At 44.8% G+C, this 14248-nt stretch overlaps 1 protein-coding gene across 4 annotated transcripts in view; it reads left to right on the top strand.

The window, feature by feature from the left end:
- CSNK2A1 (casein kinase 2 alpha 1) overlaps window positions 1-11821 on the top strand; it is a 50281-nt gene extending 38460 nt beyond the window's left edge. For 3 of the 4 annotated variants that reach the window (XM_063959115.1, XM_063959117.1, XM_063959116.1), the window contains exons 4-13: window positions 3410-3511; window positions 3633-3683; window positions 3771-3830; window positions 3932-4015; window positions 4116-4226; window positions 4526-4627; window positions 7034-7134; window positions 7259-7407; window positions 7488-7613; window positions 10323-11821. In XM_063959115.1, the coding sequence (XP_063815185.1) occupies window positions 3410-3511; window positions 3633-3683; window positions 3771-3830; window positions 3932-4015; window positions 4116-4226; window positions 4526-4627; window positions 7034-7134; window positions 7259-7407; window positions 7488-7613; window positions 10323-10438 (1002 nt within the window). In that variant the 3' untranslated portion in view covers window positions 10439-11821. The remainder of the gene's footprint in view (window positions 1-3409; window positions 3512-3632; window positions 3684-3770; window positions 3831-3931; window positions 4016-4115; window positions 4227-4525; window positions 4628-7033; window positions 7135-7258; window positions 7408-7487; window positions 7614-10322) is intronic. The other variant, XM_063959118.1, reaches the window with a different exon arrangement.
- Window positions 11822-14248: the final 2427 nt, after the last annotated feature.

Genomic DNA, 14248 nt, shown 5'->3' with positions numbered 1-14248 from the left:
TTACATGGTATCCCTGGACATCAAGGATGCTTACTTGCATGTCCCCATTTACCATCCTCACCAGGAGTACCTCAGATTTGTGGTACAGGATTGCCATTACCAATTCCAGACGCTGCCGTTTGGACTGTCCACGGCACCGAGGGTATTTACCAAGGTTATGGCGGAAATGATGATACTCCTTCGAAAAAAGGGAGTTTTAATTATCCCGTACTTGGACGATCTCCTGATAAAAGCGAGGTCCAAGGAACAGTTGTTGGTGGGAGTAGCACTATCTCAGGAGGTGCTGCACCAGCACGGCTGGATTCTGAATATCCCAAAGTCACAGCTGGTTCCGACAACACGGCTACTGTTCCTGGGTATGATTCTGGATACAGTCCAGAAAAAAGTGTTTCTCCCGGAGGAGAAAGCCAGGGAGTTGTCATCTCTAGTCAGAGACCTCCTGAAACCAAAACAGGTATCAGTGCATCGCTGCACGCGGGTCCTGGGAAAGATGGTGGCTTCTTACAAAGCAATTTCCTTCGGCAGGTTCCATGCCAGAATCTTTCAGTGGGACCTGTTGGACCAGTGGTCCGGATCGCATCTTCAGATGCATCGCTTGATAACCCTGTCTCCAAGAACCAGGGTGTCGTTACTGTGGTGGCTGCAGAGTGCCCATCTTCTAGAGGGCCGCAGGTTCGGCATACAGGACTGGGTCCTGGTGACCACGGATGCCAGCCTTCGAGGCTGGGGGGCAGTCACACAGGGAAGAAACTTCCAAGGACTATGGTCGAGTCAGGAGACTTCCCTTCACATAAATATTCTGGAACTAAGGGCCATCTACAATGCCCTAAGTCAAGCAAAATCCCTGCTCCTACACCAGCCGGTGCTGATCCAGTCAGACAACATCACGGCAGTCGCCCATGTAAATCGACAGGGCGGCACAAGAAGCAGGATGGCGATGGCGGAAGCCACAAGAATTCTCTGATGGGCGGAGAATCATGTACTAGCACTGTCAGCAGTGTTCATTCCGGGGGTGGACAACTGGGAAGCAGACTTCCTCAGCAGACACGACCTCCACCCGGGAGAGTGGGGACTTCATCCAGAAGTCTTCCAGATGCTGGTAAACCGTTGGGAAAAACCACAGGTGGACATGATGGCGTCCCGCCTCAACAAAAAGTTAAAAAGATATTGCGCCAGGTCAAGGGACCCTCAGGCGATAGCTGTGGACGCTCTAGTGACACCGTGGGTGTACCAGTTGGTTTATGTGTTCCCTCCTCTGCCTCTCATACCAAAGGTATTGAGAATAATAAGAAAGCGAGGAGTAAACACCATTCTCGTGGTTCCGGATTGGCCAAGACGAGCGTGGTACCCGGAACTTCAAGAGATGCTCTCAGAGGACCCGTGGCCTCTACCGCTCAGACAGGACCTGCTACAACAGGGGCCCTGTCTGTTCCAAGACTTACCGCGGCTGCGTTTGACGGCATGGCGGTTGAACACCGGATCCTAAAGGAAAAGGGTATTCCGGAAGAAGTCATTCCTACGCTTATTAAGGCCAGGAAAGATGTTACGGCAAAGCATTATCACCGCATATGGCGGAAATATGTTGCATGGTGCGAGGCCAAAAAGGCCCCAACAGAGGAATTTCAACTAGGTCGATTTCTGCATTTCCTGCAAGCAGGAGTGAATATGGGCCTAAAACTAGGCTCCATTAAAGTACAGATCTCGGCTCTGTCGATTTTTCTTTCAAAAAGAACTAGCTTCAGTACCTGAAGTTCAGACATTTGTGAAAGGAGTGCTGCATATTCAGCCCCCATTTGTGCCTCCTGTGGCACCTTGGGATCTCAACGTGATGTTGAGTTTCTTAAAATCACATTGGTTTGAGCCACTAAAAACCGTGGATCTGAAATATCTCACGTGGAAAGTGGTTATGTTATTGGCCCTGGCTTCAGCCAGGCGAGTATCAGAATTGGCGGCTTTATCATGTAAAAGCCCTTATCTGATTTTCCATATGAATAGGGCAGAATTGAGGACTCGTCCCCAGTTTCTCCCTAAGGTGGTGTCAGCGTTTCACCTGAACCAGCCTATTGTGGTGCCTGCGGCTACTAAGGATTTGGAGGACTCCAAGTTGCTAGACGTTGTCAGGGCCCTGAAAATATGTTTCCAGGATGGCTGGAGTCAGAAAATCTGACTCGCTGTTTATCCTGTATGCACCCAACAAGCTGGGTGCTCCTGCTTCTAAGCAGTCTATTGCTCGCTGGATTTGTAGTACAATTCAGCTTGCACATTCTGTGGCAGGCATGCCACAGCCAAAATCTGTAAATGCCCATTCCACAAGGAAGGTGGGCTCATCTTGGGCGGCTGCCCGAGGGGTCTCGGCTTTACAACTTTGCCGAGCAGCTACTTGGTCAGGGGCAAACACATTTGCAAAATTCTACAAATTTGATACCCTGGCTGAGGAGGACCTGGAGTTCTCTCATTCGGTGCTACAGAGTCATCCGCACTCTCCCGCCCGTTTGGGAGCTTTGGTATAATCCCCATGGTCCTTACGGAGTTCCCAGCATCCACTAGGACGTTAGAGAAAATAAGAATTTACTCACCGGTATTTCTATTTCTCGTAGTCCGTAGTGGATGCTGGGCGCCCATCCCAAGTGCGGATTGTCTGCAATACTTGTAAATAGTTATTGTTAACTAAAGGGTTATTGTTGAGCGGCTCAGTTGTTTTCATACTGTCAAACTGGATATAGTATCACAAGTTGTACGGTGTGATTGGTGTGGCTGGTAAGTCTTACCCGGGATTCTAAATCTTCCTTATTATGTCTGCTCGTCCGGGCACGGTGTCCTAACTGAGGCTTGGAGGAGGGTCATAGTGGGAGGAGCCAATGCACACCAGGTAGTCATAAATCTTTCTAGAGTGCCCAGCCTCCTTTGGAGCCCGCTATTCCCCATGGTCCTTACGGAGTTCCCAGCATCCACTACGGACTACGAGAAATAGAATTACCGGTGAGTAAATTCTTATTTTTTCTTCGTTCACTTCTTTAAAACGGCTGTGTAAGTAGTGTGCGAGCAGGAGAACCAATGAGAGACTCTAAATGCGACTACCCAATGATCTTCCTGCTTGCACCACTTGGTAATTCCTCCCCACACTGGTCATATAAGAGAATCTTTAATAAGCCCTGTTCTTTGCTTTATTATCTGCCACAAATAACCTTGGACTTTTTAATTAATGACACAGACCTCGGTACACAAGATTTTTGTCAAAATGGGTAATGCATCATAAGCTGTAATAGCAGTTCATGTAAATGAGGATTTGTGTCAGGTGAACAGTGGCAAAAAGACCAGCTGCATCATGGTACCGAAGCAGTTACAGTGTGTCGGTACATAGGTTCATTACTACCTCCTCACACCTCTTGTCCCCACCTTTTATTTATAGCCTGTGAAGAAGAAGAAAATTAAGCGTGAAATCAAGATTCTGGAGAACTTGCGGGGCGGACCCAACATCATCACACTGGCTGACATAGTGAAAGATCCTGTGGTGAGCTGGCTTTATCGCCTTGTAGCAATTTACATCCAATAATTAGATAATCATTTCCCACACGTTCGCACTGTTCATTTTATTAGCGTTTTATTTTATTTTTTTCCCTGGCTTCTTATAGTCTAGAACGCCGGCACTGGTTTTTGAACATGTCAACAATACAGATTTTAAGGTGAGCACAATGAAAGCGGTTTTACTTGCATCCCAGATTTAAGGGGGCACTCACTAAGTACAGTATTTTTGTTCTTGCTCTCCACAGCAGTTATATCAGACTCTAACAGATTACGACATTAGGTTCTACATGTATGAAATATTAAAGGTATGACCTCTTTGGCTGTTGCCATTTCTTCCTGTCTATTAGATACAGTCAGAACATCTTTCCACAAAATGTACACTCTGACTCTGTACTGTCGCCTGCAGGCCCTGGATTATTGTCACAGTATGGGTATCATGCACAGGGACGTGAAGCCACATAACGTTATGATTGACCATGAGCACAGAAAGGTAAGTCTGATCCCAGCAGGCTAAAGGTTGGATCTTCCCCTGTTACGTCTTGCTGCTGGGTTCACGGCAAAGCCGATTAATTGTTAATATCTTTTCCCAGCTCCGACTAATAGATTGGGGCCTCGCAGAGTTTTATCACCCAGGCCAGGAATATAATGTTAGAGTTGCCTCCAGATACTTTAAGGGGCCAGAGCTGCTTGTTGATTACCAGGTATGACTCTTGATCTGATTTCATGTGTGAGGTTAAAGGGACCTTTTTAAACCTATATAAAGGAGACCAATACAGCAGGCATGCACTCTTGCCTAGATATGTATGTATATATGTGTGCATGTACATGTGTATGTATGTATGTGTGTGTGTGTATGTATGTATGTGTGTGTATGTATATGTGTGTGTGTGTATGTATATGTATATGTATATATATATATATATATATATATATATATATATATATATATATTCTTTTTTTTATTTTTTTTATTATAAAATGTTTGACTTGCATCTTGCAGATGTATGATTACAGTCTAGATATGTGGAGCTTGGGCTGTATGCTGGCCAGCATGATCTTCAGAAAGGAGCCATTTTTCCATGGACATGATAATTATGATCAGGTGAGACACTGCACTTGTCACTGGTGACTGGGTTTTCATATTCTCGATATGTTTATACTAAAAGGCCTGGATTTTTGGATTGGCAAATATTCTTTTCCTACAGAATGACTAAAGGGAACTGTAGACACGGAAAAAAAATTGTGACAATTCATAAGGCCAGATACACTCGGCTGATTTCTGCCCGCACCTCCATAGGTTGTAAGCAGGGGAAGGGGTGAAAATCCCGCCGCATGGGATCCCGGCTATTACAATGCCGACGCTGGGATCCCACATTGCGCTACAATGCAAATGCCAGAATTCCGGCGCCACAGGCTTTTCTCCCTCTATGGGTGTTCATGACACCCACAGAGGGTATCTATAACCTGTGGTAAGCGCAGCAAGCCACCGTGCCCACAGTGTGACGAGCGCAGCGAGCCCGCAATGGGCTTACTAGCGTTCGCCCTGCTGCCAGCATCCTGGTGGCTGGATGCCACTGTCGATATACTGATGGCCGGCATCCCGGCCATCGGTATTACAAACTGAATCCGTAAGCAGAGATCGGCTAAAGACGTATACTGTGAAGCCACTGGAATCTGCACACTGGTAATTCAGTCTGGCCCAACTATGGGCCTAATTCTGAGTTGATCGCAGCAGCAAATTTGTTAGCAGTTGGGCAAAACCATGTGCACTGCAGGAGGGGCAGATATAACATGTGCAGAGAGAGTTAGATTTGGGTGGGGTGTGTTCAAACTGAAATCTAAATTGCAGTGTAAAAATAAAGCAGCCAGTATTTACCCTGCACAGAAACAAAATAACCCACCCAAATCTAACGCTCTCTGCAAATGTGTTATCTGCCTCACCTGCAGTGCACATGGTTTTGCCTAACTGCTAACAAACTTGCTGCTGCGATCAACTCCGAATTACCCCCTATGTTTTGAAGAAGCAATTTATGTAATTGCTTAAGGTAGTGGATGCATTGGGCTTTCCCAATATGCAAAGGGCAAGTGATCCTTGGTATAACGGCCCTTGCTCACAGTTATATCAAGGAGGGGGGGTTTACCAAGTGAGTTGAAGCAGCGTGCATACAGTGTGAATACATTGTCAATTCACCGGGAGCTATTGCTTCAGTAGTATCCATAGTGATTGCTGTATTCTAAGGACTGTTTCTTCTCACAAAGGTCTGCTTCATTTGTGACTAGTGTACTTCAATAAAATGGAACATTTTGCTCTGCCTTTGCCTGTTAGGTGCATACCTGTCATGTGACCCTCATGTGGTGTTCCTGCCTCTTACCCAGCTGCTGACAGTCTGGAGAGATTACAGCTGCTCATAGCTCTACCAAGGAAATCCCTATCATGTACTGTATATAGTGCCAGTATGCTCTATAGTGCTTTTACATTTATGCACAGTGTCAATAACCCAGACTGGGTATTAACAAACTGGGTTAACGTCCTGCTAGCAAACCTAGGAAGCGATTCGATTATTGGGTACCAGACAGAGCAATTCAATTGTTTTGGGTGGCCAATAGCAGAGTTTACTCTTGCAAAGCTGCTAAATCCATCTAAACAAATGGGCATGATGCAGAAAGTGACCTTTGGGCACCTGCAACATTAGTACCTGATCGGAGCCACAATTAAATTGTTTCGGCAGGTGCCCATAACTGCATTAAAAAAAAAATTGAATTTCCCCTTTTACAATCTACAGTCTATGTATTACACAACTCCGTTTTTAATGGAGAATGAAGTGCTTCATATGACAATATTTCTAGCCAAATAGCAGTGTTAACAAGATAAGAAATTAGGTTAAGATGATTTGGGAATTCAGTAAGCTTGCCTTCAGAGGTGGAACCTTCATGGAATGCTTCAAGGTTTGAAGTCTTGCCCATATCGGGTTGCCCTATTGCCAGTGTTGATAGATGCAGCTGTGATGTGCACAGTAGACTTGCATCCAGATTACACTATACTCTCTGGGTTGCTGGGAAAATGAGACAGACTTCCTTTGCAGCACCTCTGGAACGCAGCATCTTTGGGGAAGTAGTTATTAAGAATTTGCAGGATTTCCTCATTGGACACTGGCCTTGAATGCTCTGGACAGGATTTGCTCCTTGTGATGGCAGTGGAACCTGTGAATACTTTTCACAACTTTATTCCTTTTTTTTTTTTTTTGGGGGGGGGGGTTGTTTTTTTAAGCCAAATTTAAAATGTCAATGCTCACTAAATCTTCCGTAGATGTACATACATGACTGACCGGCAGTGAGCAAAACACTGTCATGGTTTCATACTTTTATTTACAAATTTTCAATGTAATGCACAGAGCAGCTGGTGTGGCTGCACATGATCTGAAGGATCATGTGCCTGACAGTCATTGCTGGAATAAACATGATATAACTGAAGTGTTCAAGGATGTCTTAACTGGTTTCTCTCATGCAGTTGGTGAGAATAGCCAAGGTTCTGGGAACAGAAGATCTGTATGATTACATTGACAAATACAATATTGAACTGGATCCTCGCTTCAATGATATTCTGGGCAGGTGAGGAAGCCCTGTAGTGAAGCGTATCGGTATCCCCCTCTTTAGATAGAACCCAACTAGAACTCTACTGGTTTTTGATATTTTAAGATGGACTCTTAATTAGTCTCACTCTTTCCTGTCACAGACATTCCCGCAAGCGATGGGAGCGATTTGTACACAGTGAGAATCAGCACTTGGTCAGTCCAGAAGCTTTGGATTTCCTTGATAAGCTGCTGCGATACGACCACCAGACAAGACTGACTGCTCGTGAAGCCATGGACCACCCTTACTTCTGTGAGTATGGAGTCTCCTCCATTTATACTGTTAATGTTGTATATGCAGTGGTCTCTTTTCTCATATCTTTTATTCTGCAGACCCAATTGTGAAGGACCAGTCTCGGATGGGCTCTTCTAACATGCCCAGCGGAAGCACCCCAGTCAGTAGCGCCAGTATGATGTCAGGTCAGTCCCTGCCCAAGTCCAGTGTCCGTGACAAGTCAGGTCAGTCTTTGGCAAGTGTAGCAGGGCTCCCTCTGGTGGTGGTTCTGTGTAAGCTGTGTTTGTAAAGATGTGCTGTAACAGCATCTCTCTATTTACTATATGTGGCTGATGTAATGCCAAATTCTTAATTGATGGCACATTGTATATTGTTTCAAAATGTATCTTATAAATGGCCACATGTAAATTGCAACTCATATATATTATATGTATTAATACCATACAAATGTTTTAGATGTTTGTCCACATGCAAGATACTTAAGCACAAGGTGGCTGGAACAAGTTTAACTCACTACGGCATAACTCTTGATTCCTTTTCTCCAAGCTATATTTTTAATTGGCCTCTTAAATGACAGAATGCTTAATTGTTCAAAATGTTTCCAGTGCACTATGAAGTCAGAACCACTACTCCTAATGACTAAAGCAGTTTGGGTCTCAGGTGTTTGTTGCATTGCCATAACTTCATGATAAATGGCCCTGGCTGTATTTCTGCAGGGCAGCATGTCCGCATTCTACAAATCTTTGAGTACATAAGCTGGTCTTTAAATCATAGTTTTGCAGTCTTCACTTATTTTTGCAAATTTTGTTTAAATTCTGTTTTTATTTTGCATTAGAGGATTATTGCAAGTGTTCTAATGGAAATTTTATAAAGGGACTTGTGTCAATGTCACATTTCTTATCTGTTCACAAATATTTGGCCAAAATAAAAAATGACTTCAGTCTTTTTTTGACCCATTCACAGCTAAGTATTGACCTCAATTAAAAGCTAGTTTTTGTAGCAGTCGCACTGAGACTTTCCCCAGTAAAGGGTTGCCTCATATTGTAGTACAAATATTACACTACTTCTGTATTTTATTGTAATTTTTTGGTGAAATACAGATCATGATGATGCACCATGCCACAGCTGTCCTGCAGCCTGCCGGTTCCATAGGAACTGTTCTCAGAGTCACCAAGGATGACTTACACACGGGGCGATTTTTGCCTATTTTCTAAGCTATCTGCCTAGATCGCTAGAAATTAAGCACGGATCGCTCAGTGTGTACACCCCATGGCGATCTGTGGTCCCGCGTGTATTGGCCACTCAGATATTTAGTACATGCAGGCAAGATCTAGTTAGATCGCCTAGCATGTGCATAAAGAACACTAGTTGGCACACATCGCTGTGTGTATAGCGATGTGTGCTGAGTGATCTGTTCTAACCTACAGCAGGTCGCTCAGCACAAGTCACCCTGTGTGTATACCACATTGCTAGTGTGTAATTTCGCTGCTTCCGCTGTGTTAATGTTCTCTGGCTAGCTGGAAAGTTATATGAACCAGCAAATTATCAGCTACCGTTCAGTAAGCTTGGTGTTCACATACATTTCTTATCAATGAGTTTACAGTTACAATGTCTGTCATATGCAACCTTATTTCAGCACCTTTTAGTGATTGAGGTGAGAAAGTTACAAATACACTGTTAGAAAGTAGAGCTCCCTTCCATACTTCTATTTTCATTTAGTGGTTTTATAGCCCCCTCCCTTCAGAGGGAATTTGCCATAGCTGTCAGCTCACTTTGTTAAACTACATACTACTGTACCTGAAGAACCGTTCTTTCCAAGCACATCTGTATTCGGTGTTGGAAACCGGTCTATAGAGGGGTTTTTGTTTTGTTTTTTGAGCCAACATCAGGTGGACTATTCCCTGACTGATCCACCGTTCATCGGCAATCCAATGGGGAATCTGGATATGTCATGTTAATAATACCCAACTTGACTATCCCGGACATTTTTGGGGGGTCTGAATTCAAGGATTTCCACCATGTTTAATTTCCCCGATTCCCCTACCCAGGCATTGATTCTCCCCTAATGTATGATCTCCTTTACATAAAAGCATAGATGGCTAAACTTGGCAATGTAAGACCATTTCTCACAAGATGTTCCTGGCATTTAGGTTTCAGCACTTCTTACACACACACTTTTAAAGAAAAATTGGCTTCCCAGTAGTTACCAGATTTCTATTTCAGCTGATATCTACTACATGAATGTTAGCTATTTTATAATACACCTGGATAGGGACTGTAGTTTCCATGGAGGATCATTAGTGACCAGTATATTCCTACTGCCTGTTGTACCTGAGACTATGCAAATAGTGTATGATCAGATGCTTGCAGCAGATGTCATTTGCAACGGTATTTACATGACGCTTGTAGAAAAGATCCTACTACACCTCTTTCCTAATAATCCTTCATACATCCTGCTCGGACTGTCTGATTTTGTCCATTACATATATAAATCAGTTGGGCTGTGTAAACATACAGGGTTTGTTTTGTGTTCAGCCGTCCACTTAGTAAGTCATGACAAATTACCTCTTATGAAGTACATGGAAAGGGAGGTGCTTTGGGGGCTGTTTTTTTTTATTTATTTTTTTTTAATTTTATTATTTTTGTTTCAGTATGTGGCTTCTTATAGAGATCAATTTATTTAATATATGTCTGTGTTCATCAAGCCTGCTGCAATGCTTAGCCTGAACTCATGACCTGATGAGTACTATTGGGAGTGTCATTGTAACAGTCACATAGGCAGGCACCTGTGCACCTTTTATGTATGTTTGGAGCAGCTAGTATCACCGTTGGTAAATGTTACTTCTCATTTGTGCTGGATACTGTCACCCAATAAACTAAGCACTATAGTATAATCTTATTGAGCCAATAGTAATCTGTTGCTTCCTTTTCAGGGATTTCCACGGTGCCAACTCCTTCAGCATTGGGTTCTCTAGCTGGATCACCAGTCATCTCTGCAACCAATACCCTTGGGACGCCTGTAGCAGCCACTGCTGGAGCCCCCCAGTAGGGATTCATTGTCCTGGCGCCTCATCAGGAGAGGGCAGCAGGTCCAAGAGAAGATCCTGACCTTCAGCCCCTCGTCCTGTCTCTACGCCTACCAAACGTGGAGGGAGGGGGCTGCCGAAAGAGCAAGAGAGAGCCCCCTGGACGCGCCCTGTCTGAGCAGTTGCTTGTGGATTTATAGTAGTTCTGTCATTATATATAAAAAACAAAAATATTATAGGCTGAATTTTTTTTTTTTTTTTTTTACTTTTGTTATGGCTCCTGGTCACAGGGTGCCCTCATGTCTCTGAAATGTTGCTCCTGGACTGGGGTCGCCCTGTTGTGCCCTCAGATGTTTCCCAGCTAGTGTTTTTTTTTTTTTATAATATTTGCACCCCCACTGACTTTGATTTTTATTTTTTTTATTTGTCCCTACTGCTGTGGGAGGGTTGAGGGGCTTTTGCCATGTGTCCATCTCCTGGCCTTTGCTGTGGAGTAGCACTAAGAATGAAAATGCCTGTAATTTGGTTGGGTGTACAAGACAAATATACTGGCCCTGCATGGTGTCCTTTAAAAGATAATTTCCCTAAGCAAAGCAGCAACTTCACATTTTGATGTTGCCATGACTTTAGGTTACCATTCATCTCATCTAGTTGGCTTCAAGGTCCCTATTAAAGAGAGAGACCCAAAAAATTATAACTTTTTACTATCTAATGCCTTTCCAGATAGCGTTCCCTATTATGCAGCTGCAAAAAGAGTCTGGAAAAGAGCCAGGTGCATCACAAAGCAGTCACTTGGTGCATACACAGTGGTTTTTAATTTTGTTAGTTGTACCTTGTGATGCATGCTGGGAAAGGAGACCTGACATTCTGGCTCATCCTGTACTCTTTCCAAAGAAATTGTTTCACAGAATAGGGAATGTTGGCTGAAGAGAAATGGTTTTGTGGTCATTTAGAAATTTGACATTCCATTGAGCCCTAGAGAGGGAGCAGAGCTGTCCCATAGACGGTCAAGAACGTTCTCCCTCACACCATTAAAACACCATGAATTGTCCTACTGACATTACACCTCACTTGTTTACCTAGAAAGGACCCGACAGCCTGTTTAAACCCCCCAATATTCCTAAAATAGGGCTGTCCAACTTGGCTCCTCCCTCCTGTAATAAGTTACCTCATGCTCTTCTTATCCACTGAGGTGACTTGTCTCTTGGGCCACCCTCACATTTCCACTTTTTTTTTTTTTTTTTTTTTCTGTTCCCAAGCAGCAATGACAATTTTTTTTTCCCCCCTCCCCCAGTGTCCAGCAAGGAGCTGTCCCAGTGACAGACAATACTTTCTCCTTCACCTGTGACAGATCTAATGTTGGAACTATTTGGTGTAAATAAACATGGTTTTATTTATCAAGGTTAGATTCTGTCCACTGTCAGCCGATTTCTTTGGTTGTTTGAAGTACATGTGCAATTGTTCTCCATTTCTCTATCGTCCTAGTGGATGCTGGGGTTCCTGAAAGGACCATGGGGAATAGCGGCTCCGCAGGAGACAGGGCACAAAAAGTAAAGCTTTACGATCAGGTGGTGTGTACTGGCTCCTCCCCCTATGACCCTCCTCCAAGCCTCAGTTAGATTTTTGTGCCCGGCCGAGAAGGGTGCAATCTAGGTGGCTCTCCTAAAGAGCTGCTTAGAAAAGTTTAGCTTAGGTTTTTTATTTTACAGTGAGTCCTGCTGGCAACAGGATCACTGCAACGAGGGACTTAGGGGAGAAGAAGTGAACTCACCTGCGTGCAGGATGGATTGGCTTCTTGGCTACTGGACATCAGCTCCAGAGGGACGATCACAGGTACAGCCTGGATGGTCACCGGAGCCTTGCCGCCGGCCCCCTTGCAGATGCTGAAGTAAGAAGAGGTCCAGAATCGGCGGCAGAAGACTCCTCAGTCTTCTAAAGGTAGCGCACAGCACTGCAGCTGTGCGCCATTTTCCCCTCAGCACACTTCACATGGCAGTCACTGAGGGTGCAGGGCGCTGGGAGGGGGGCGCCCTGGGAGGCAAATGAAAACCTATTTTGGCTAAAAATACCTCACATATAGCCTCCGGAGGCTATATGGAGATATTTAACCCCTGCCAGAATCCGTTAAGAGCGGGAGACGAGGCCGCCGAAAAAGGGGCGGGGCCTATCTCCTCAGCACACAGCGCCATTTTCCCTCACAGAAAGGCTGGAGGGAAGGCTCCCAGGCTCTCCCCTGCACTGCACTACAGAAACAGGGTTAAAACAGAGAGGGGGGGCACTAATTTGGCGTTAGAAATATATAATAAAGATGCTATAAGGGAAAACACTTATATAAGGTTGTCCCTATATAATTATAGCGTTTTTGGTGTGTGCTGGCAAACTCTCCCTCTGTCTCTCCCTCTGTCTCTCCAAAGGGCTAGTGGGTCCTGTCCTCTATCAGAGCATTCCCTGTGTGTGTGCTGTGTGTCGGTACGTGTGTGTCGACATGTATGAGGACGATGTTGGTGAGGAGGCGGAGCAATTGCCTGTAATGGTGATGTCACTCTCTAGGGAGTCGACACCGGAATGGATGGCTTATTTAGGGAATTACGTGATAATGTCAACACGCTGCAAGGTCGGTTGACGACATGAGACGGCCGACAAACAATTAGTACCGGTCCAGACGTCTCAAAAACACCGTCAGGGGTTTTAAAACGCCCGTTTACTTTAGTCGGTCGACACAGACAGGGACACTGAATCCAGTGTCGACGGTGAATAAACAAACGTATTCCTTATTAGGGCCACACGTTAAAGGCAATGAAGGAGGTGTTACATATTTCTGATACTACAAGTACCACAAAAGAGGGTATTATGTGGGATGTGAAAAAACTACCGTAGTTTTTCCTGAATCAGATAAATTAAATAAAGTGTGTGATGATGCGTGGGTTCCCCCCGATAGAAAATTAGGGGCGGTATACCCTTTCCCGCCAGAAGTTAGGGCGCGTTGGGAAACACCCCTTAGGGTGGCTAAGGCGCTCACACGCTTATCAAAACAAGTGGCGGTACCGTCTATAGATAGGGCCGTCCTCAAGGACCAGCTGACAGGAGGCTGGAAAATATCATAAAAAGTATATACACACATACTGGTGTTATACTGCGACCAGCGATCGCCTCAGCCTGGATGTGCAGAGCTGGGGTGGCTTGGTCGGATTCCCTGACTAAAAATATTGATACCCTTGACAGGGACAGTATTTTATTGACTATAGAGCATTTAAAGGATGCATTTCTATATATGCGAGATGCACAGAGGGATATTTGCACTCTGGCATCAAGAGTAAATGCGATGTCCATATCTGCCAGAAGATGTTATGGACACGACAGTGGTCAGGTGATGCAGATTCCAAACGGCACAAACGGTGTATTGCCGTATAAAGGAAGAGGAGTTATTTGGGGTCGGTCCATCGGACCTGGTGGCCACGGCAACTGCTGGAAAATCCACCGTTTTTACCCTAAGTCACATCTCTGCAGAAAAAGACACCGTCTTTTCAGCCTCAGTCCTTTCGTCCCTATAAGATCATATCTGCCCAGGGATAGAGGAAAGGGAAGAAGACTGCAGCAGGCAGCCCATTCCCAGGAACAGAAGCGTTCCACCGCTTCTGACAAGTTCTCAGCATGGCGCTGAGACCGTACAGGACCCCTGGATCCTACAAGTAGTATCCCAGGGGTACAGATTGGAATGTCGAGACGTTTCCCCTTCGCAGGCTCCTGAAGTCTGCTTTACCAAGGTCTCCCTCCGACAAGGAGGCAGTATGGGAAAAAATTCACAAGCTGTATTCCCAGCAGGTGATAATTAA

This window comes from Pseudophryne corroboree, chromosome 3 (assembly GCF_028390025.1).
Source record: "Pseudophryne corroboree isolate aPseCor3 chromosome 3, aPseCor3.hap2, whole genome shotgun sequence".
NCBI lineage: Eukaryota > Metazoa > Chordata > Amphibia > Anura > Myobatrachidae > Pseudophryne > Pseudophryne corroboree.
Note: the sequence above shows the minus strand (reverse complement) of the source record. Positions and strands in the feature narration are given on the sequence as shown.